Below are 21,525 nucleotides of genomic sequence, written 5' to 3' on the forward strand. Positions count from 1 at the left end.
ATCTATCGCATTTCGGAACGGGTTCGAAGGGGGCAAGGGGGGTCAGCTGGTTCCAGTCAGTGGTCAGAAAGTTGCCGCTCGGGTGACACCCGAGGCACGCTATAGGACCAGCCACGAACCCCCGCGTCATGTCGGCAAAACAGCCGGACGGTGCGACTCATCGCAGTGGAGAGGGAGAGCAGCAGATCGCGGCACTCAGCAGCCCGGCACATCCATCACCTCTCCAAGCACTCGCCCCATTTGCGCTCTGGCCCCGCTTTGCCTGGCAGGGCAGGGATGCCAGTCCCCAAGCCTACCGATCTGGCCCGCCGAAGGAGGAGCCGCATCGTCAGCCTATCGTAAAGCGGCGGCGCCAGGCCGGGGAGTCCCGGGAGGAGGATGTGGCTCGCGACGAGTCCGCCGAGCTCAGTCTGGCCCTGGAGGCGGTGCCAGAGGCGGACGACCCGTCGCCCCTCATGATCTACCCCGCCTTCGGAGTGCTACCGCGCACCTTTGAAGAGGCCGAGACGCGCGCCATGCCCCGCTCCGGGGCATTCTGACTCGCGTATGGAGAGGTGGCGGACAGCGAGCTCGTACTGTCCAAGCCTAAAGTCTGTGCAGGTTGTGAGGGACACGATCCCGGAGTGAACACGCCGATCTGACAAAATCCCGAGTGCCTACCGCACGCGCCGCGTCGCGGCGCGTGCGGTTGGCTTTGTTTGAAGTGAAAAGTCGAATCAGAGCGCCGTCGGCGCTGTCCCTCGTTTTCCTCCACGGACCGCCCGTCCGGCACCGCTCCGGGACGCACGCCGGCGAAACATCATCAAGCTGCTGTACGGCCCCGGCATCGCCTCCCCTGGCTTAGCTAGACTGAGAGATATTGTGCACATGGGTAGTCTCTACAATATATACACTGACACTGAACCTCCCAGAGCTCGTCCCGGTCCGTAACGGCCATCCTCGGCCTCCGGAGGGCCCCCGGCCGCGGCGCGGTGCAGATCGGTGCGGCGGCGTCACAAATCCGACCACAGAGCACCGGGACGCGGTCGGGCGATCTGAGGCCCAACTAGGCGTATGCATTGCCTATTCAGGGCTATCACCTGGAACTATCAACAGGCGCCTGCGGCGCCGTGGTCAGGAGCTGCTGTTCACGCGGGTCCACACTTTCATAGTGTCTTTTGTACAAATTGTTTATTTTCATTCTTCCTTGTGAATGGGCCGCCTCAGCGCTCAGACAGAGAGACAAACTAGAGTTGTTTGGTATTGCTAAATCTCTCTCTCTCTCTCTCTCTCTCTCTCTCTCTCTCTCTCTCTCTCTCTCTCTCTCTCTCTCTCTCTCTCTCAGCCAGGAGTGGCTGCGCGGTGGCAGGGAGAGTGTTCGCGATGGGGATGGTGGCCTCTCGCTCGACGGACGACGCGCTGACCACTCCACGTCGGTCGCCTGCTTGCCCCCCCGAGGCAGACGGCAGGCCTTTGGCAGGGGCGTCGAAGCGCGAGAATGTATCAAACTGGGTCGAGAGTGAGGGCTCGCCAACTAGAGAGCCGCAGCCCTCTCTATTCTGAAACGACGGCCTCGCGCTCGGTGGACGACGCATCAAGCACATCCACCTTCTCGCCCACTGCGGGGGGCGTCGCAACGCCGTTGAAACGTGAGAAGGCGAATCCGGTCGCGTGAGGGCTCACCATCTCGTAGTCGGACGCCGTACCAGAGATGGCCCCCTCTGCCTGGGCGCTAGTGGTGAAGGAGCCCTCCCGAGGGTACCTGTCGACCTACGGGTGGACTTTCTATTTTATCACGCTGCGTCGCTGTCAGCAGGCAAGGCGTGGGCTATCTAGGGTCACCTGGCCGTAGCGCACGAGCCCTGGCGTGGCAAACGACTGGCCTACTCGCAACACATGCTTCGTGTTGCGAGGGTTACCTGGGGCCGGCGGTGGACGGCGCAGAGCCGGCTGCCGATGATGCCATGCGGCTTGTCCCGAGACGGAGCGTTGCCGCGAGCAGCGAAGCCAATGTCGAGCCGGTGCGCGGGGCCGGCGAGCAGGCAGCCCTTGCACGAGAGCGTGCCCCGGACCGACACGGTCCAGTTGCGGAATGCGAAGGTGGCGCTCGAGTGGTCCATCGCCATCTTGAGGTCGAAGCACTCCTTCTTGCCTCGGAACCCGAACTTGAATGGGCGGCCGACGCAGGTCCCGTTGATCACCCTCCATCCAAAGTTGTTTGGGTCGAGCTCGGACGCCCAGAATGACGCGGTGGCGAGCTTCCGCGAGGAGAGCTGCGCGGTGACGTGGGCCTCGGTGAGGAAGGAGCCGTTGACCTTGAGAGCGCCGCCGTGTAGCGTGAAAATCGCCTCCTCCGTCTTGACGTTGACTGATAGGTCTGGCACGGACAGAAAGTTGTACAGCGCGTTGTGGCGGCCGCGGAGGTCAGCAGAGCCTCCATACGCAAAGTTTATGTGCGGATCTTTAACGGCCCGGCCCGTCGGAACTGATACCGCGCCGGGGGGCGGCAAGGGGGCAGGGGGTGCCGAGGGAAAGGGCGGCATGGGTGCGTACATGAGCGGGTTTGGATCGGAAGCGCCGACGTACTCAATCTGGGGGCAAGGCGCCACACCCCAGCACCAGCCTACCCCCCCAGTCTCAGACTCGCCCCCCGCACACCCGATGGTTGGGGTTGTCTTTGTCGGCCTCTTTAGGGGACTGAAGTAGCCCATCATGCCAGTGTTGAAACCTTGGTCGTTGACTGTCCATACGAGCCCAAACTGTGGGTCTGCTGGATCGATCTCCTGGCAGTCGGGGTACTTGGTGCACCAAAGGTGGCCCTTGTCGTCGCCCAGAGCGCAGCCAGGCGTCGGCTTGGCGCTAGAAGCCAGATTGCAGTTTTGTAGCGGTTGCTGCTCGTCGGTTAGGGTGTCCAGCAAGCGGGCAAAAGGCCCCTCTGGGTCGTGGTCAAAGACAACGCAGTCTGACTGCCCGCCAGAAATAGGGCACGTCGCAAAGTAGATGGTGTTCGCATACATCTTTCCTGGTGCGCGTGGGGTATATGGAGCCATGGATCCACTTTTCAGGTACTGCGCGTCGTTCTTGATGGGCGGGTTGCGCTGGTTCCAAATAAAGTACTCCTGTTTGCGCGAAGATTGATACGCATGCCGCACGGCACCGCAATGCGCGCGATAGTTGTCCCACCACGGGTAGAAGAGCACGCACATATGAATCATGCGGCCAGTATTGACGGCGTAGCGCCCGCAAATTTCTTGCTGCTCCTCTTCGGACTGATCGGAATCGGGGCCGAGCCGCAGTTCTGGAATCAGCGGCGCACAATAGCCGCGGTGCTCGTTGGGGCACATATTCATGTCCAGGACGTAGGAATTCTTGCCGATTCCGCCGGCCTCCTCGGAACATATGCCAGGGCACGTCGTACTCCTAGGGTCGGTCCCGCCGCATGCGTCCTGTGTCGAGAGGAGGGTGCGCCCTGCCAGTACATGGCAGAGCCCACGAGGATTCCACCCGTGCATCCGATTCTCACGACGCGTATCGCCCGATGATCCGCGGCAATCCTGCCCACACTCGTAGGAGAAGTCCGCGTTTGGTCCGTCTTGGTAGGTCGTATCAACGGTCGTTGGACAGGTCCAGGTATTCCTCCAGTCTGCCAATGTCCGAGTGTTGGCATCGCAGCTGAGCACATAGTCATACTCCTGGACAACGGAGGGTTCGCAACGGCCATAGTTCACGGCGCTGTATGTATCCCATACAACATTGGTTGGTCTCGCAGCGCGAGGGTCGTTGATCCAGCCAACGCTAGCGAGCGATGGGTCGAGTGAGTTTATGCAGTCGCGACAAGCGTGGCAAGCGTACCCATCATCAGTCCATTCGGAACCAGGACCAGCCCAGGACGCTCTCTTGACAGACGTCTTTCCGTTGCAGCCCGGCTGAGCGCTGCTCCAAAAGCAGAGTTCGGTGCAGTTGACGCAGTCAAGCTCGTACCGGGGAGATGTTTCGGACAGTTGCAGATTTGAATCAACCCAGTAGCTGCCGGCTGCATAAGGCACGACGAGCAGGACTGCGACGGAAAGGGCCGGAGGCACGCGCATATTGTGTTCTACTGAGAATGCGCACGATAAGCCAAATTGGGGTGAATTGGAAATGGCAAATAGCGCAAAGCGCCCGCCGTCCGAATTCGCCAAATACAAATCGGAGAATCGCTACACAGCGCATATACACACCGTAAACACATCTCACATGAGTCATGACCGAAATGCGAAATCCGAAAATGTGTTTCGTTTGGATGAAAAGTTACAAAGTTTCTCCCTGTGAGGTATGAGCTGTGTGCACAGCGCCGGGATACGCACACCCTGGACGCTGGAGCCACAGACACACTGCTCGAGCCTCGACGTGGCCCCAGCAGCTCGCGCGCCGCGGTCGGTCTCCCCGGCAAGCAAAAGGTTCAATGGCTCGGCTCCAGTCCCCCCCCTCCACCCCCCGTCGACGCGCGTCCCCGCTAGACAATGTTGAGCGAGTCGATGAGCCAGCGCCCATTGTGCCTGGAGAGCATGAACTCGATCAGCGTCCAGCTCTCCTCGCCCGAGCGTCGCACGAGCACTGTCTGCTCCGCCGTCGAGCCAACCTGCTCGCGGGAGCGGCGGCTGAGGGCGTCGCGAGGCGACGGTGGTCGCCTCGGGCGACACAGGGCGAACGCACCCAGTCGCCGCCTCCGCCCTCCTCCTCCTCCTCCCACCTCCTCCACCTCGTCCCACTGCGTCAGGATCGCATAGTGCGGCTCGTCGAGGTACGTCGCAAACGTGGCGGGCGTGAGCTGCGCCGCCGGGTTGGTCGGCGAGCAATAGCGGATGGCAACCTCTGCGCCGTACAGTGGGTACGGCGGCTCGTCCCTCAGCGCGCGCAGCACCTGCAGCAATATTCGCGTGCCGCCGCTCGTGACACTCACAGCACGCGCGAGGCTCGAGGCTCCTGTGGCAGCGCGTGCGCACCTTTGTGACGACGTCGTGCGGCGACTGCGCTGCGTCGGCGGTCGCGCGGACGCCGTCCGTGACAAGGCGCGCAAAGGACCCCGCCGCACTGGCCTACGAAGCCGGTTCGGGGAGAGAGCCGCGGTCGAGGTGGGGCCTGGGGTAGGGCGTGTGCGTCCAATCTGCTCTGGGGAGAGGCGTGATGCGACGCGCCTGCTGGTTGACCTTGGAGAGCAGGGCGGAGAACTCGCCGAAGGTGATCGCGCCGTCGCCGTCCGTGTCGGTCGCCGCGGCGAGCGCCTCGGCCTGCTCGCGGGGGAAGCCGAGCGAAGCGACGACACCGACGAACGACTCTGGCGAGATGGCGCCGCTCTCGTCCGTGTCGAGCTGTGCGAAGATCTGTCGCCGCTCGGGCTCCTCGAGGGGCGCGAGCGGCTCGACGGCGGCCAGCTCGGCGTCGTCGGGCTCGTCCACGAAGACCGCCTCCACCATCCACTGCGAGGCGCCGCTGCCCTCCACCTCCTTGGAGGTCAGCAGCCAACGCACGGAAGTCCACGTGGCGTCGGCCGACGCGCGGACGGACGTCTGCTGGTAGGCTTCGCCCTGGATGAGCGTTGTGTCGCCATCCCAGCGGTACTCGTCCCACCCGAGCAGACTCGCCTTGTGAGGCTGCCGAAGATACCGAGCAAAAGACGCCGCTGAGTACTTTCCGGACCGCTCAAAGTCAGCGCGGTACTGGTGCGTCGGCGAGATGAAGCGGAGGGCCGCCTCGTAGCCACCGGTGCCCCGGTTGGAGCGGTGTAGCGCGTGGAGCATCGTCGCGACCACCTCACGGGGCTGCAGCGCAGGCGCAGGAGACGCGGTGGCGAGCGCAGCGCTGTCCGTCTCGGACGGCGGGCCGTGCGGCTGCGAGGTCTTCGCGATCGCCTCAAAGCAGGCGGGCGGGCGGGCGACACGCGGACGCGAGCATCTGGGGGCAGACGCGCGGAACGCGACGGAGCTGGTGATCAGGTAGGAATAGAGCAACATCATTTTGCAGGAGGCGGCGAGAAGAATTGCGGCAGCCCAGCCGCCAAAGGCTCCAGGTTCGAGGATCGCTTTGCTTTGCGGCTCCCTGCCCATCTCCCTGGAGATGACTGCTCTATTTATTTATTTATCCCTGCCCATCAACACTAACGTATTCGTAACTCACTTCTCTCCTGCCGGTGTGTCTGGTGCTCGCGCGACGTGGCACTCCGAGGTCGACGATACCGTTCCCGGCTCGCCGACGCCCACGCTGCTGCTCGGCGTCGGCTCGGGGCCACTCGGCTCGGGCTGCTGCTCCTCGGTGCGGGCGCCGCTGTCACCGGCACCGGCACCGGCAGCAGCGGCGGAGAGCAGCCTCCGCTCGAGCTCGTTTGCTGCCTGTGGGGGCGCCTGCGGGTCGAGCGGGGCGCGGCGGCGCGGCGGCGACTTGGCCCCCTGCTGCGCGCGCTGTAGGAGGCCGTCCACCTGCACCAGACGCGGCGGCGGGGGGAGGGGTGGGGCCCCCGTGGTGCGGCGTGGGCACGGGATGTCAGGTCTGGGCCGTCCTGCTTGAGCCGGAGAAGCAGCCCGCAGCCCAGGAAGATGCAGAGCCAGTTGATGACCACCATGGCGACGCCTGTAGGGCGCGGGGCCGTCCGATATCGAGGGGTGGGTGGGGGTGGGCGCGCCGGTGCCGGCGTGGTGCGGTGCCAAGCATCGCCGCCCGCAGCTTGGAGGCGGCCATCTCTTGGTCCTGCGAGAGAGCGGCGCGTGCCGAGAGGACGAGGTTGATGCCAGAGCCGACCACGGGTGGAAGGATGGAGGTTGCAATGGCGACTCCAACCACGGTGTCGGAGAGCGCGCTCGTGACCTATTACACACCAACGTGAACTGCTGGCGGGATGAAGGGGACCACGCACGGAGCTATCTGACGGACAGGTAGACCGCGAGGGCGAGGGCGGCGCCGGAAGGCAGCGCGATGAGCGCGCCGACGAGCAGGTCGGCCTGTTTGTAGTGGAGCACCTCCAGCGTCGGGTCCTCCTCGTGCGGATCTGCCAACGAGCCGCTGGCGATGCAGACTCCGCCGACAAGGCTGCCCACGAGCAGGCAGAGCAGCAGTCCGGCGCACTCGTTGCGACACCCCTTGTACACCATCCGCTTGTCACCGACGCAGGTGCCGAGTGTCTGCGCCATGATTGGAGCCATCAGAGGGCTGAGCAACATGGACGCCGTCACGAAGATTGGTTGGTCGGTGGCAAGACCGACGGCGCAAACGGTCGAGGCGATCGCCGTCGTGAGGACAAAGTCGAAGGTGAAGTGGAACGTCTCGTCGATTCGCTGGTAAATCTCGTCGAGTGACGTGCGGTCGCTCACGCGGACGCGGCGTCGCCGAGGGCCGCTCCCGCCGCGTCGGGCATATGGGGTGGAGGAGAGCACCTCCAGCACCTCCAGCCGCCCGTGCGCTGGCGTGGTGCAGCCGAGACCGTGGTTGGCGAGCGTCTCTAGCACGCGTGCCTTGGCGAGGGAGGTCAGCGTGAAGAGCAGCAGCACTACCTCGTCGCCAGCGCGGACACCGCGCAGCTCCGTGTGCGGAACGCCGGCCTCGGTGAGCACGCGCCGCGCCGACTCGAGCGGCGCCATCGAGGCGGCCGGGAGTGTGAGTTGGCCTTGACGCATCGTGCTCAAACTGCTCGCGCGCTAGGCAGGCGGTCGAAGGCGGCCGATATGCGATGGCGGTCAATGGCGGCGCGAGGGTAGACGAAAAGGCGGCTCGATGGCGGCGCTAGGGATCCGTCGAAGGCCGGGGGGGGATATCGTTTTCTTTTTGGGCGACAGTCTCCCTACAAATCGAGGGAGAGCGCCTCTACATCGCTCTACATCTGCATCGCTCTGTCCCGCGCCGGATGTAGAGCTCTACAGCTCGACAGCGCTCTACATCTCTACAGCTCTACAGCGCTCTATACACTCTACATCCTCTACACCCTCCCTCACAGAAGAAATTTCGCCACCCCGCACCCGGGTAGGAACCTGGAAACGACAGTTCGCTTGGGTAATCTGGAAACGACATATCATTTCGCCGTGATCGGGGCCGTGTTGGGTGAAAAGCGCCGAAATATTTATCCATCGGATTATTACATGTGAAAAGGCTTCCTGTCAGCATGTATTCTTTTTTGGCTTCTGATTCCGGGGTAGCAAGGGTAGGTCTGGGCCCTCCTGGTCGGGTGTTTCCCTCTCTCCAATTTTCACAGCAGAAAAAGAATTTAGCAGGCGGCCGTGACCCACAGGTGGTTGCTTCCCCCAGGATTAGTCTTCTCTGCCTGCGGGCTCGTATGTCCTTCTCGGCAGCTCGCCTCGCCGACCTACCTCGTCTGGTGCCCTTACCCGCGCCCGGCGTGTGCCTCGCCAGCTCGAGCAGGACCGTGAAGAGGACGGAGTGGAACGCCGCCGATGCGGCGTACGCCCCTTCCCCCTCGCTCTTCTCCCTCCCGAGGTCTTGCAGCTGCCCCTGTATGTGCGACACGATCCTCGCGTGCGAGGTGGTGGGGAGTTGCTCCCCCGTCGCCTCGAGTCGTCTACGTCAAGTAGGAGGCCATCCACCTTCCCGCCCCCCCCCCTCCCACCCAGGGCTCGTACCTGCGCGAGGTCGTCTAGGCGGCCGCCGGCCGCCTCCTTCCCTCTGCGCGCCGGCGCCAGCACGTCTGCCCCTACCACCGACGTCGAGCCCATTGCGCACACGCGTCGTAGCGGAAAGGAATGTTCCGCAAATCACGCAACCCTGCCCAAATGGGTGATCTGATGCTTGTAGGGTTTGAGAGTGACCTGCCATGTACCGGAGTGATTTTTAGTTTCCTGATTGGATATCTCCTCTCTGGCCAAGCAAAAAAAGAACACACTGCGTTCTGCGCGGAGAAGACCTCGCGATGTAACCCGATTGTGAGCGTGAAACTGCCGATGCGATTGCTAGCGTAAGGCAGAGGCGAGGGCTGCAGAGTTTTCAGCATCAGGTCTGGCCAAGCAAAAAAGCTCCAATCGGGTTACATCGCGGTTAGTGGTGCACTAACCTCCGAGAAACCCTTCGGGTCGCTCCTCATCCATCGCAAACCCTGTCAGCAGAGTCCTCCGGCGGGAATGAATGTACGTAAGAGCCACATACACTGAGAGAGAGAGAGCCGCGCGTAGGGCCCTTAGGGGCCTAGAGAACACAACCCCCTCTCCCTTTTCTCCTCGCCGTGCAAAGCTCGCTTCCGAGCTCTCACGCCGCGCGTAGGGCCCTTAGGGCTTAGTTAGGGGCCTAGAGAACACAACCCCCTCTCCCTTTTCTCCCAGTAAGCTAAAAGTACGTACACTGAGAGAGAGGGCCCTTAGGGGCCTAGAGAACACAACCCCCTCTCCCTTTTCTCCCAGTAAGCTAAAAGTATCCCCTGTACTCGTATCCCTCTCTTCCCGCCCTGATGTTGGTGCATTCATCACTCAGGTGTGGTGGTCCGAAAGCACCGGCAACTTCGGCTCGCCGACGGCGCTCCAGCTTCTGCTCCGCACGCTCCTCGCTGCTTGGCGCGTGTGGCGCCTTCTGCAGGCCTCCCCCCTCCTCCGCGCCTCGTGGCATCGGCAGGCGCGCTCGCCAAACACGCTCGGCGCGGAGCAGTACAAGATGATTTGGGTCTGCCGAGATGCTGAGCTAGCGGCCGGCTACATCCCGCGGGTCAACCTGCTGGTGGACGAGCTGCACCGTAGCCTGTACGGCAAGCCGGCTACCGCCTCCGAGTGGAAAGACCGGCTTGGCCACTTCATCGACTTCACAATCTACGTCACTGACACCGACGACGACAGCGTGGCACGCCTCAAACGCACCGCGTCGGCAACGAACCCGCACCTGTTTGGAGCTCGGTTCGGACCGTGGTACCTGCGGAAGGCAGCATCGTCTACGAGCGGCCGGACCTCCTCGATGTGATCCTCACGGAGAAGCAGCGGCAGATCGTCAACTCCACGGTCTCGGGGCGAAGGGGTCGCCCGCCTTCACAGTCCCCTGCCCCCCGCCCGCACCTCGGAGAACGAGTGTGTTGCGCCCTTCGGCGTGGCACTCCTGGACACCACTTTTCTGGCCCTCTGTGCTCTGATACGTGCCAGCTCTGTTTTTGTGTTGCTCCCGGACTGAGTCCCCTCTTGCGTACGTACACTGCTCCCGCCGTGGAATGCTGAGCAGTTACTATTGGGGTCCCGTACCATGCGGAATCGACCCTATCCAGTGCTCAAGTGCTCAAGTTACTATTGAACCGAAAACCCTTGGCCAATCATCGCTCCCGACCGGCGACGTGGCCAAGGTGGAAAGGAGCACACGGACGGAAACTCGGGACGCGTCCGTCCCGCTACGCCGTACGCGCTAGACTCTACTAGCCGCTCCGCTTAGGCGCGCAATGACTTTCACTACCCAGCTGTCTCACTACGAGCCAGACACGCGGCGCCGCGTCACCTACCTGCGCGCGCGAGCCGACGACGACCCGCCAGCCTACGCCGGGTCGACGCAGACGCTCGAGACGGTCATCCACGACGCGCGGGCCAGCTCTCAGTCTCACACGCTTGACGAGTCAGCGTTTGCGCTCGTCCAGCATCCGACGGCGCTGAAAAATGAGGACTTCTACTCGGAGCGCGTGGTGAGCGACTACTACGCCGAGATGCAGGATCTGCTGAAGAAGCACACCGGAGCCACGCACGCCAAAATTTTTCACCACCAAGTACGCTGCGCGGAGAAGAGCAACGCGTCCGTTGCAAAGGACGGTTCGTTCGACACGTCGACCTCGGTGCAAGGATACGCGCACGGGATCCATACCGACTCGAGCGGCCCACACGCCGAGACGCTGTGGCGGCACTTTGTGCAGGGCGAGCCTGCCGCGTGCAGAACCGGACGCTTCGTGTACATCAACGCCTGGCGCAACATCTCGTCTTCGCCCATCGAGCAGGACCACTTGGCAGTCCTCGACGAGCGCTCGCTGGTGAAGCCAGACGACTATGTCCACGTCGATCTGAAGGGCGTGGGCTACGACGTGCTGCAATACGGCCTCTCCTCGCGGAACGCGGGCCGCCATCGCTGGTTCTACTTTCCCAAGATGGTTCGGGACGAAGTGCTCCTCTTTAAGCAGTACGACAGCGACTGCAGCAAGAGCGGGAGGTGTTGCTTCCACACGGCCGTGCGCGACCCGACTGCTCGCGCCGACGCCCCGCCGCGCGAGTCCATCGAGGTGCGTGCGATTCTCTTTTTTGCGAATCACGAAGGCCCAAACACCTGCCCGGTGCTACCCGCCGAGGAGGGCGCGACGGACGACGGCTGCGACGAGGCTCGCGCCCGCGAGGGCGCTACCAAGCTTGCCGGCGCGTGCACGTTTGTCAAGAGCAATGCCATGTACCGCGCAATGGTTCAGAAGCACATGAAGGCCGACTATGAGACTGGCGGCGCGCTGGCGGTGATTCGCAAGTTTGCGGACGACGAGCAAGGCACCCTTGGCCTCAAGAGTGCGAGCGCGGAGACGAAGGAGCGCGCGGCGCAGCTGGCGTTCGGCGCGGGGCTGGCGAAGCGGGACGTCGATGAGCTCTTCTGCGGCCCCTCGGCGGCGGTGCTCTTTCTGCAGTCGCTCCAGCAGTCGCGACTCGCCGCGGCAATGGCAGGGTGCGCCATCGGAGCGCTAGTGGCTGGCCGCCTCGCCGCTCGATAATGTGCGGCTCAGGGTCGTCCGTGTGTACGCGTCTCGTGTGAATTCAGTTTGCGACATCGATGGGCAATTTAAATGTAAAATAAAATAAAAAGTCACTCGATCTAAGATTAAGGGCGGCTCCTTTTTGTGCCTACCGCGAAAAACTCGACGGTTTTGGGCGCGGCAGACGCAGACGGAGCGCGCGCGCGTGACAGGAAGCTCTCGGCAGGTTGGGAAGCAAGCACGTTAACGGGGTGGATCCTACTAGCGCGAGATATTTTCTTTTTTGCACCGGGAACGCGGGAAGCCAATCAATCGCTGTCCGGTTTCTCTCCCTCCGCAGCGGGTGGCCTACTGGCCTGCTTGGCCTCCCACCCACTCGATGCGGGCTAGGAGTTGAGTTGAGTAGTGCATCAGTCATCGCATCTTGAGGAAACCCCGAACGATGCGCGTCTTTTCATGCAATTGCCCGCCGATATAAATACACCGATATAGCGCATATGATCGAAGCCGCCTCTTTTGGACCAGGGAAGGGCCCACGAGGCGAGGCACCGCGGTGCGCAACCCTCCCCTGCCACGCGCAGCACCGCTTCTGCGCGCGTCTGGGCCTCACACCCTCACCACACGGTGCCATAACGCACTCCTGCTGGATGTGCTTCTCTCCACTCCACGCAGGAGCCAACCCCGCCCTCTCTCGAGCGCCCCCTGGGGCCCGCGCGCCTGCCAACTCCTGCCCCCCCTGGTCCGCGCGCCTGGCTGAGGCGGCATGTCTGCGCACCGCAGGGCGACTGCGCGCAGGAGAGCCCATGCCGCCCTCGCTCTTCCTCTTCCTCTCAGCACTGCTCGTGTCCACCAGCGCGGCGGACATTGAAGAATTTGTAGTGGTGGAATGGACAGACCATACAACCTGTGCTGGAGCCGGTTTACTTGCTCTCGATCCAAACACCAACGACTGCAATAACGTTCCTCTGATTTGGCAAATTGTCCATCAAATATGCAGTACGATGGATTTGGCGGATGCGTCTCGTGTGGATCACATGGCTTTGTGTGCAAGCAGGTTATTGTGTCCTCCTCCTCCTCCTCCTCCTCCTCCTCCTCCTCCATCTCGCCGTCACCACCGCCGCCCTCGCCCCCGCCCCCTGCCCCGCCGCCACCGTCGCCGCCTGGCTGCGACGGTCGCACGTGGACCCATACGGTGAGCCAGCACGTATACGACCATAATACTGAGCGGCTTACGGGCGTCACAATCGAGGAATGCAAGATTGCATGCTGCAACGCTCAGGCGCGGTACGGCTTCGTCTGCCTCTCGTTTGACTGGTTTGTAAACGAGGGGAGCAGGTGCGATCTGAGCGACGAGGGGCCCTCTACTGTCGCCCTGACGGCCAACAGTGGAGCATATGACAACTACGCGCTAGTGCCCTTGCCGCCGCCCGAGGCAGGACAGGCGAACGGCGATCCCCACCTGATGCTGGCTCACGGAGGCAAGGCGGACTTCCGCGGCACCGACAAGGGCATCTACAACTTCCTCTCGGCCAAGAACCTCTCGCTCAACGTGATGACAGAGTTTGCCGACTTTTACCTGCACGACACGGACCACCCCCGACACAAGCTAGTGCACGGCTCCTTCCTCACGCAGGCGCACGTCGTTGCGAAGACCGGCGGCGGGCGCACTGTGCGCGCTTCGTACTGGGCGAGCAAGATCGGTCCGCTCAACATCGGGTGGATGAACGCGACCATCGACCGCCAGCAGGCCTTCGCGCTCGGGCCGCACACGACCAAGGTGGTCGACGATGTCTCGCTGCACATGGACTACTCCTCGCTGCATGTCACCACTGGCGAGTGGGAGCTTGCGATCACACCGCAGGCTGTCGAACGCTCGGTGGCGGGGCCCGTGCGGCGCATCGATGTGCAGATGACGCCACGCGTCGCCGAATCCCAGTTATCCGTGCCGCCCCACGGGATGATTGGCCAGTCGTGGGACGGCGACAACAAGGCAGTCTTCGGTGAGGAGGACGAGTTCCCTGTGCGCGGCGAGTACACCACGAGCGCGATGGCCGAGGGGGCTATCGAAGGCGTGCCGACCGACTACCTGATGTCCTCACCCTACGCCACAGACTTCAAGTACTCGCGCTTTGGCCTCAACCATGCCTCCCCGCGCGACGTGTCCAAGCTGACCGGCCGCGTCAAGGCAGCTAGCCCTCAGGCTGCTAACGGTGCCGGCGTCGTGGAGAAGGAGATGGAGTTGTCGGCAGGGCAGGCTTCCTGAGCGCGGTGACGTCCGCCGGCTGGGCCTCCCGCTCCATCCGGGGCGCGCTTTCTTTCGTTTGTTTGGCAGCGAGGCGTGCTGGCGCTACTCGTATTCTCTCTCTCGCATGGTGGGAGGAAGCGGCGCGGGCGGCGAGCGCACGAGGGTGAGGATCGGGAGGAGGGCGGAGCCGAGTGCGGCTTTGGGGAGGGTCAGGGGGAGAGGGCGGGGTGGGTTGGGGTGAGGCGGGTGCCGGAGGAGGCCCCGGCCTCTTCGGCGGCCCAAAAGGGTCGTCGCCGGCTGTGACTTTCTTGGTGCCAGTCCGAACCGTTCGCGGGGTTCGCGGGGCAGCCTCGCCCGAAAACCGGAGACACACACATGCTCCCCCCGCTATTCACCTCGACCGCCCCTCCGCCCGCGATCAGCGATTACTCCGTAGCCGGCGCTGGCTTCTTCACTTCCATCCGCATTCCTGCAGCACTGCTGGCTGCCAGCTCCCTCAGTGATGCCTTTCGCCTCGCGTCAGCGGCAAAGGATCCCAGATTCGCGACGCCGGCTTGGAAGAGGCTGACAACCACTTACACGCTCGTGATGCTGTTTGCCTTTGGGTGCCCTAACTACGACCGCGACGGGCGCTCTCACGAGCATTTTCGCACCGAATTACCCCTACCATAGGTGCGAGCTCATGACCATCTTCATGTCGACTGCCTCGTCGAATCGGCTTTTGTCGGGCCAGTTCGACCCAATGGCTACCAGTGCGATCGCCCTTCTGGTTCGCGAGTTTGAGTGGGAGTATGTGACGGTCCGTTGCCAGTTCATGACTGGCATGCTGGCGTATTCGGCGGGCCAAATAATCCGCATTGCATACGAGCTGCACGAAACGGTTCTTTTGGCACGCTCGGCAATGTGCTTTCTTGCCTTTGCAACTCTCAACATGCTCGCCTTCTTCAACTCTCACCTCGTCTACTATGGGTCGTACACACAGCTGTGTCGTCGCTTCGCTGTGTTGACTTCGGCACAAATGTTCTCGGGACGCGCACTACCGCTGCTCGCGATGCTTTGCCTCGCCGGCGCTTCGGTGTTTTTTGTAGCGTCCTTGGCGGACTCCGACAAGGATGGGAACGTGACGTACGACGAGTTGGTGAGGTTTCTCAAGCGAGGCATCGGGCATCGGGCAACTTGATGCCGGTGGGTGCAATGGCCAACGGTGCCGTCGTGCGACCCTATTGGGCTCAAGTAGTCCTCAGGTCGACTCAGGGGAGATTGAGCAGTCGAGCCGGCCCGCTGCGTGATCTATCATCCCCCCTTTCCCCGTCCGTTCTGTGTCCTCTTTTCCCGTGCTCTGAAATCATATGAACCGAAGCGGGGGTGCGAAACTCATATTCCAGAGCAGCTACCCCTCGCCCAACATGAATGATGGGGGGCGGTCTTCGGGAGGACTAGACGTCGGCGAGGCTGTCGCGACAACATCCTCGCCCATTGATGAGACTTCATTGAAGGGGGTTCGAGGGGCTCGCTCAGCTTGTCACATGGTCGGCTCGACTGTCCAGCACTTGTTGAACAAGACTGGGTGCTCGGATCGGTCCTCAAGAACGGTGGTGATGGCATCCCACGCGCCGAAGATCAAGAAGGAGGGCAGCAGCACGCAGAGGTAGAGAAAGCACATCACCTTCGGGGCGGGCGGGCGGGGGGGGTGGGGGGGGTGGGAAGGGGGGGTGCTACGGCTTACATCGCATCCCAACAAGGTAAGGCCGTTTTCATCGCGTCACGTCTGATACACCCCATCCCCCGTCCTTCCCGCTCCCACCAGACACCTTGTCGAAGCCGGCGACATCGATGTTTTTCTGGTGGCACGCGAGCAGGTAGAAGAGTGGCGGCCAACCGAACACAATCGGCGCGCCGGCGAATGCACCAAGGAGCGACTGGATTGCCCCAAAGCTGGGAACTGCGGTAGCAACAAGGAAGGAGGCGCCGATGACTACGATCGACAACACGAACCAGCGGGCGCGCGCCCCTGTGCCGCCCATGATGATGGGCGTCTTAGGGAAGAGCAGTCTGTAGATAACGTTCATGAAGGGAATGCCAAGGCACAGGTACGCCACGAGGATATGGAAGGCAACGAGCCCGCCCACGAGGGACGTTCGCCAACCCTGCGCAGCGACGGGCGGCGTCAGGTCGGCAGACGCGGATAAGAGTGCGACCGCGGCGGTCGGCGGCACGGGGCGTAGAGTGTGCAGCAACGCTTGAGGGCCGGTCTAGAGCTCGTGTAGCAGATGTCTCGGAAGAAAAGGCGGGTCTTGAAACGTGGAAGAGTCACCTCCTCGAGCGAGTTTGGAAGAAAATCTTCGACCCCGACGCCTTGCAGGCCATACGCTGTCACGACGGTGAACATGTAGGTGAGCGTCATGAGGGCGTACGAGGTAGATATCGCCTTCGGCGCGTCGCGCTCGTCTTGCATTTCAGCAATCACCTCGCAAAAGATGTCCTGTCCCTGGTACGCAAAGACGATCGCCGTGAGCGCACCTGACCAACGGGCCGGACTTGCAATGAGCGTGGAGGTGGACTTTGAGGTGAGGGCATCTAGTGGGCGCGGCGGTAGCAGCCTCGAGTTTCTGAACCTTCATCTTTATCTCGACTAAATCTTAGTCGTGCTCACCGAAGAAGTCGATGAAGCCGGTTTCCTTCGGCGGCCACAGGGTAGTCTGCGTCGTTGCATCGCCGCTCCCGCCCTCGTTGTTGGCGGCGTCCACAAAGAGCTTTGCGATGATGATGCAGATGGCGGTGATGATGGCGATGGTCGACGCGCCGCACAGGCTCGAGATTTCGACAAGCGTCGTAAACTGCGAGGCGGAGAGGCGTCAGAGGTACAGTCGCGGGGAAGAGCTGAGGCTGCGATGGCAGCAGAGTGTATCACAGCGTCTGGCGACGGCCTTGAAACGGTAATGACGCGCGCAAGGGAATGCATCTTTAGAAGTGCTCGGGATACCTGCATTGGCAGCACGACCGCCAGCGCCATGATTGCCGTCCATTCCCAATCACATATTTGCGCATTGGGCGCGATGAAGATGAGCGACTTGCCTGCGGTGAGCAAGTAGTAGGGCAGGAGCAGGCCCCAATTGGCCACAATGATGGTACGAGAGATGGCACCAAAGCAAGGCCCGACGGTGCGCACGGCCAGGTCACCATAGCCGCCAGCGCCCTCCCCTCTATACAGCTCTACTCTGCAGCGCGCAAGCAGGACCCCGGAGTAGGTGCTGCAAAAGGCGAACACCATCAGCGTTGTTACACTTGCAATCCACCCCAGGCGCGCTGCTGCCCACGGTAAGCCGAGGGCACCGACCCCCATCACCTATGGATCACACGCCGGGGTGCGGTCGCCGCGCTGCAGCGCCCCGCCGGCCAGAGTAGAAGACTGCAAGTGGGTCCAATCCCCACCAGCGCGAGTGCTCACAGCCCGCCACCCTTGCACTGCCGAGCGTCAGCTGGTCCTCGCAGCGATGCGAGGCCGTCGCCGCGATCGCATGCGAAACTCGCCGGGAGACACACACGCCAGCGAACCCGCCCGTGTAAAGGGTGGTGGCAGGTGAGCATGGCGCCCCCCACTGCGCACTAGCTGTCTGTGCCCCGCTCACCTCTCCGAGGATGACCAGCCCTGCGTTGAACCACGTCGCTTCAAAGCTGGGCTTATCGCGCGAGAGGCGGGAATCGGCGGTCTTACGGCTGGACGACCCAGGCGTCGTCGCGCGCGAGCTCTGCTGTCCCGTCTGCATGGTTGGAGCGCGCAATGCCGTCGGGGGACGGACGACGTCACGATTGACAACGGGTTTGAACGAAAATCGCCCGGGGTGGGTGTCGCCAGTGGCGCCGGCGACCGCCCAGCACGGCGCGGCGGGTCCACAACCGAGGCGCTCGGCACAAAATGCGCCTACCTAGGCGGGCGTTCACCCGCCCTGAATCGCGACTCGCCGCTTTCCTCCCTGGCGAGTACAGACCACGCCTGCTATTCACAGCACAAGCTTTGCCTGGCTCCCCCCCCTGTGAGAAAGTGAGGCGTGGTCTGTCCTCCCCGTGCTTTCTCCCTTGTCGGTAGGTAGGTAGGTAGAAAGGTGAAGAACAGCCAGGCTCGGACTGGACACCAACGCGGTATCGGTGGACGCGTCGGTAACCAGAGAAAGAAAAATACTCGCTGCCCCCGAAACGGTGGCGAGATGCTGCTCGGGCGACTTCGATCGACGAGTGCGATCAGCCGCCGATCGTTTGCCCGCATCGCCCGTCGCGCGTTCCATCGGCCGGTTGCTTGCACGAGTGCTTCCACCGCCGCCGCCGCCGCCGCCGCCGCCGCCGCCGCCGCCGCCGCCGCCGCTGCCGCCGCCGCCGCCGCCGCCGCGGTGCAGCACGGCGCTCCAGCATCTGCGGAGACCGGGCGCCGACGGGTCACCGATGACTACTCCCTTGGCGCGGAGCTTGGATCGGGACACTTTGCGACCGTCCGACGCGGGGTCTGTCTGCGCACTGGCAAGGAGGTCGCCGTCAAGATAGTGCCCAAGACGATGCAGACGGCAGAAAGCATCCGCCACGAGTGCACCGTGCTGCAGCGCGTGAGCATCCACAAGCGCGTGGCCTCGCTCGAGGCTCTCTATGAAACGGACGAGCACTTTTACATCGTGATGGAGTACGTGTCGGGCGGGGAGCTTTTCGATCACCTCTGCGAGCATGGCGCGTACTCGGAGCGGGAGGCGGCGACTCTCATCTCCGAGCTGGCGGGGGCGATTGCGATCTGCCACGCGCAAGGCGTGGCGCACGCCGATATCAAGCCCGAGAACCTCTTGCTGACCCACGACGGCCACGTCAAGCTGGTCGACTTCGGGCTCTCCTGCCAGTACGTCAACAACGAGCGCGTCGACCCGAACGTTGGCGCTCGGCTCTAGATGCGGAACACCCCTGCTCCAACACGCCCTCGAGAGGACCGCATTCGGCTGCGCTCTAGGCGCGTCGGGCACGGCAGCGTACTGGGCGCCGGAGGTCTGGGGCTCTGGGTCGCCGGGGCTCACAAACGACATGTGGGCGCTGGGTGTGCTCACGTACATGCTGCTCACCGCGAGTCACCCCTTCGACGACGAGGGCCAGGCGAGCGACGACCAGATCCGCCACAACATCCTCCACCGGCAGGCATCCTTTGCAGACTGGACCGCTTCCGCGTCGGCGCGGCAGTTCGTCGAGATGCTGCTGCGCAAGGACCCGACGACGCGGCTCTCAATCGAGCAGCTGCTGCAGGACGCCTCTCCCGCCGCCCCTTCACCCTCCCCCACGCTGCCACGACCTCCTATTCCGCTCCTCTGCCTCTCTTGCACACGCCTCCACCCTGAGAATCCATCCTCGCTCTCTGCAGCACCCGTGGATCGTTGGAATGGACGACGACGCTCGGAGCCAGAGCACCACCGCCGCTGCCACGTCGGGCGCGCGCACGATGTGGGACCGGGTGCGTCAGCTGCAGCGGGCCGACCGTGCGGATGTCCGCACGACCCTGACTGCTGTCCGCGTTGGTGGGACGCCTGCAGGTGCACCAACTGCAACGCGACCAAAAGATGCGCGCTTTCCGAGCGCACACCTCGCGGCTACGCGCCGCATGCTTCTCAGTGCTGCTGCAGCAGCAAGCGGCCGAGCGGGCCGAGCGGGCAGACGATGCGAGCGAGGGGCCCCATGTGCGCCGCTGGCTGTCGGCTCAGGCGGGCGCGCGGGCGCTGCGGAGGCACGAATCGCTGCGCGGGCCGATGCTCGAGGGGGAGCTACTCACGAAGACGTTCCGCGTCTTTGACGCCGACGGTGAGGGGACCACCCCTGGCCACGGCTACGCGACTGGCTGCGCGCGCTGACGCCTCGTGTCCTGCAGGCAAGGGGTACATCTCTACCGCCGATCTCGACCGGGTGCTCCGGCGCTTCGGGCAGAGCAGCGGCAGCGAGCAGCTCCTGCAGGGTGTGACTGAGGGCGACCGCGAGGGGCAGCGCATCACGTACGGCTCGTTTGTGCGGATGATGACGCACACCGTCAAGCAGGCGGGGCGTCCCAACACACTTCCACCTTCCAGAAGACACTCCCCGACCTCCGCCAAACCACCACCACCACCACCACCCTGCTGCGCCGTCTCCACCCGAAGGCGCTTGACAGTGGCGACTACATCTACAAGCCCGGCGACCCCGTGCGCTACTTCTACGCGCTGCTTGCTGGCGAGGTGGAGGTGGTGCAGCCACGGGAGGACGGCGGCGAGGACGTTCTCACGAGGCTGGGCGCAGGCGATCTCCCCATATCTCCCCCCATCTCCCCATATCTCCCCCCATCTCCCCACGTTCTCACGAGGTTGGGCGCAGGTGGGCGCTCTTGCCCCCCCTCACCCCTCCCCCTGTCGTGCTCACTCTCACGAGCGCCAACAGGCGAGTATTTCGGCGAGAACAGCTTGCTCGAGGGGCGGCCCACCCGCTCGGCGGCCATCCGCTGCAGGACGCCGGTGGAGGTGCTCGAGGCTGCGCACGCACAGCCGGAGCGGGTGGCACATGTTGCTGACGTTGCACGTGATTGCCGCAGGTGCTCAAGCTCTCCAAGGAGGACTTCGAGGCCGGCTTTGGCGGGCACCGTGCCGCGGGCGGGCCCGATCAGAAGCGCCAGAAGTTGATCGCTTTCATCCAGATGGTGAGCAGGCACGAGAGGGGTCCCCACCGCTGCCCCCCCTCTGACTATTGCACTGATGTCTGTGGGGATGCCTCATCAGTGCAATAGTCACTCCCTGAGAAGGCACACACCGCCTCGTGTGCAATGCCCCCGTCTCTTTCGCGAGAGCGTGTGCCCATGGTGCTAGGACGTGTGTCACACTGACTGACTGACTGACTGACTGACTGACTGACTGACTGACTGACTGACTGACTGACTGACTGACTGACTGACTGACTGACTGACTGACTGACTGAGCAGGCAGCAGCACCGCGCGCTCGAGGAGGGGGAGCCCGTGTTCTGCGCGGGCGACAAGGCGGACAAGTTTTACATCCTCGCGTCGGGCAGTCTTGTGGTCGTCGAGCCGCCGGCCGAGGGGGCGGCGGGATTAGAGGCGCACGGGGGGGACACGGCAGACGCCTCGCCGTCGCTGGCATCCCGCCGTTCGTCGGGCAATTTGCCGCTCGGGCGCATCCGTGCGCGCGAAGGGTTTGGCGAGATGGCGCTGTTGAGCAAGCGCGAGGCGCGCCGCACTGCAGTCGCTGCCATGAGCGTGGCGCGCTGGTTGCCACATTGTGCGAGCCGTGAGTGCTTGTAGGTGCGCAGCAAGACGGTGCGTTGCGCGTCGCCACGGTGCGCGCATCACTCGGGGGGGGGGGGGGGGGGGGGTCGCCCTCTTCCCTTTTTACCCCCGGGAGCCCTGGGGCTTGGTGCCAAAACCTCCAAATTTCGGGGGAAGACTTTTTCCCCCTGATTGCGAAATCCAACGGGGGGGGCTCCGGAGCCCCCGGGGGGGGGGGGGGCCCCGGCGTCCCCTTTACAAGGGCCAAGGGGAACAAGGGCCCCAAAACTTCCAATGGCTTAATTAACCGCGGAAACGGGCCAAAAAATCCTCGGGCCAAACACCTTTTGTGCGCGGGGAAACTGTGGGGGGGGGGAATA

General features: G+C 63.4%; 5 protein-coding genes across 5 annotated transcripts in view; 2 read left to right on the forward strand and 3 right to left on the reverse strand.

Moving 5' to 3' along the window:
- Positions 1-6,106: 6,106 nt before the first annotated feature.
- On the reverse strand, positions 6,107-7,137 carry EMIHUDRAFT_440446 (hypothetical protein; the record flags this gene model as incomplete). Its single annotated transcript, XM_005789503.1, has 4 exons — positions 6,107-6,434; positions 6,515-6,585; positions 6,660-6,819; positions 6,894-7,137. Coding segments are annotated over 4 exons (794 nt in total), but the record flags the coding sequence as incomplete, so codon positions are not given.
- A 1,940-nt stretch (positions 7,138-9,077) lies between these two features.
- On the forward strand, positions 9,078-11,656 carry EMIHUDRAFT_225819 (hypothetical protein; the record flags this gene model as incomplete). The annotated part of the gene is made up of 3 exons (XM_005789504.1): positions 9,078-9,083; positions 9,424-9,836; positions 10,357-11,656. The coding sequence occupies 3 exons, from the start codon at positions 9,078-9,080 to the stop codon at positions 11,654-11,656; spliced, it is 1,719 nt and encodes a 572-aa protein (XP_005789561.1).
- A 973-nt stretch (positions 11,657-12,629) lies between these two features.
- EMIHUDRAFT_109961 (hypothetical protein) lies at positions 12,630-13,901 on the forward strand (the record flags this gene model as incomplete). Its single annotated transcript, XM_005789505.1, has 1 exon — positions 12,630-13,901. One exon carries the CDS (start codon positions 12,630-12,632, stop codon positions 13,899-13,901), a length of 1,272 nt encoding a protein of 423 aa, XP_005789562.1.
- Positions 13,902-15,405: 1,504 nt separating this feature from the next.
- EMIHUDRAFT_109962 (hypothetical protein) lies at positions 15,406-17,226 on the reverse strand (the record flags this gene model as incomplete). The annotated part of the gene is made up of 5 exons (XM_005789506.1): positions 15,406-15,549; positions 15,695-16,030; positions 16,198-16,403; positions 16,537-16,720; positions 16,867-17,226. The coding sequence occupies 5 exons, from the start codon at positions 17,224-17,226 to the stop codon at positions 15,406-15,408; spliced, it is 1,230 nt and encodes a 409-aa protein (XP_005789563.1).
- Positions 17,227-17,884: 658 nt separating this feature from the next.
- Positions 17,885-21,525, reverse strand: part of EMIHUDRAFT_429118 (hypothetical protein) — a gene marked incomplete at its 3' end in the record, with an annotated part of 6,520 nt that continues 2,879 nt past the window's right edge. Inside the window, exon 3 of the mRNA XM_005789507.1 lies at positions 17,885-18,281. Coding sequence (XP_005789564.1) covers positions 17,885-18,281 — 397 coding nt within the window. The remainder of the gene's footprint in view (positions 18,282-21,525) is intronic.

This window comes from Emiliania huxleyi, assembly GCF_000372725.1.
Source record: "Emiliania huxleyi CCMP1516 chromosome Unknown EMIHUscaffold_127, whole genome shotgun sequence".
NCBI lineage: Eukaryota > Haptophyta > Isochrysidales > Noelaerhabdaceae > Emiliania > Emiliania huxleyi.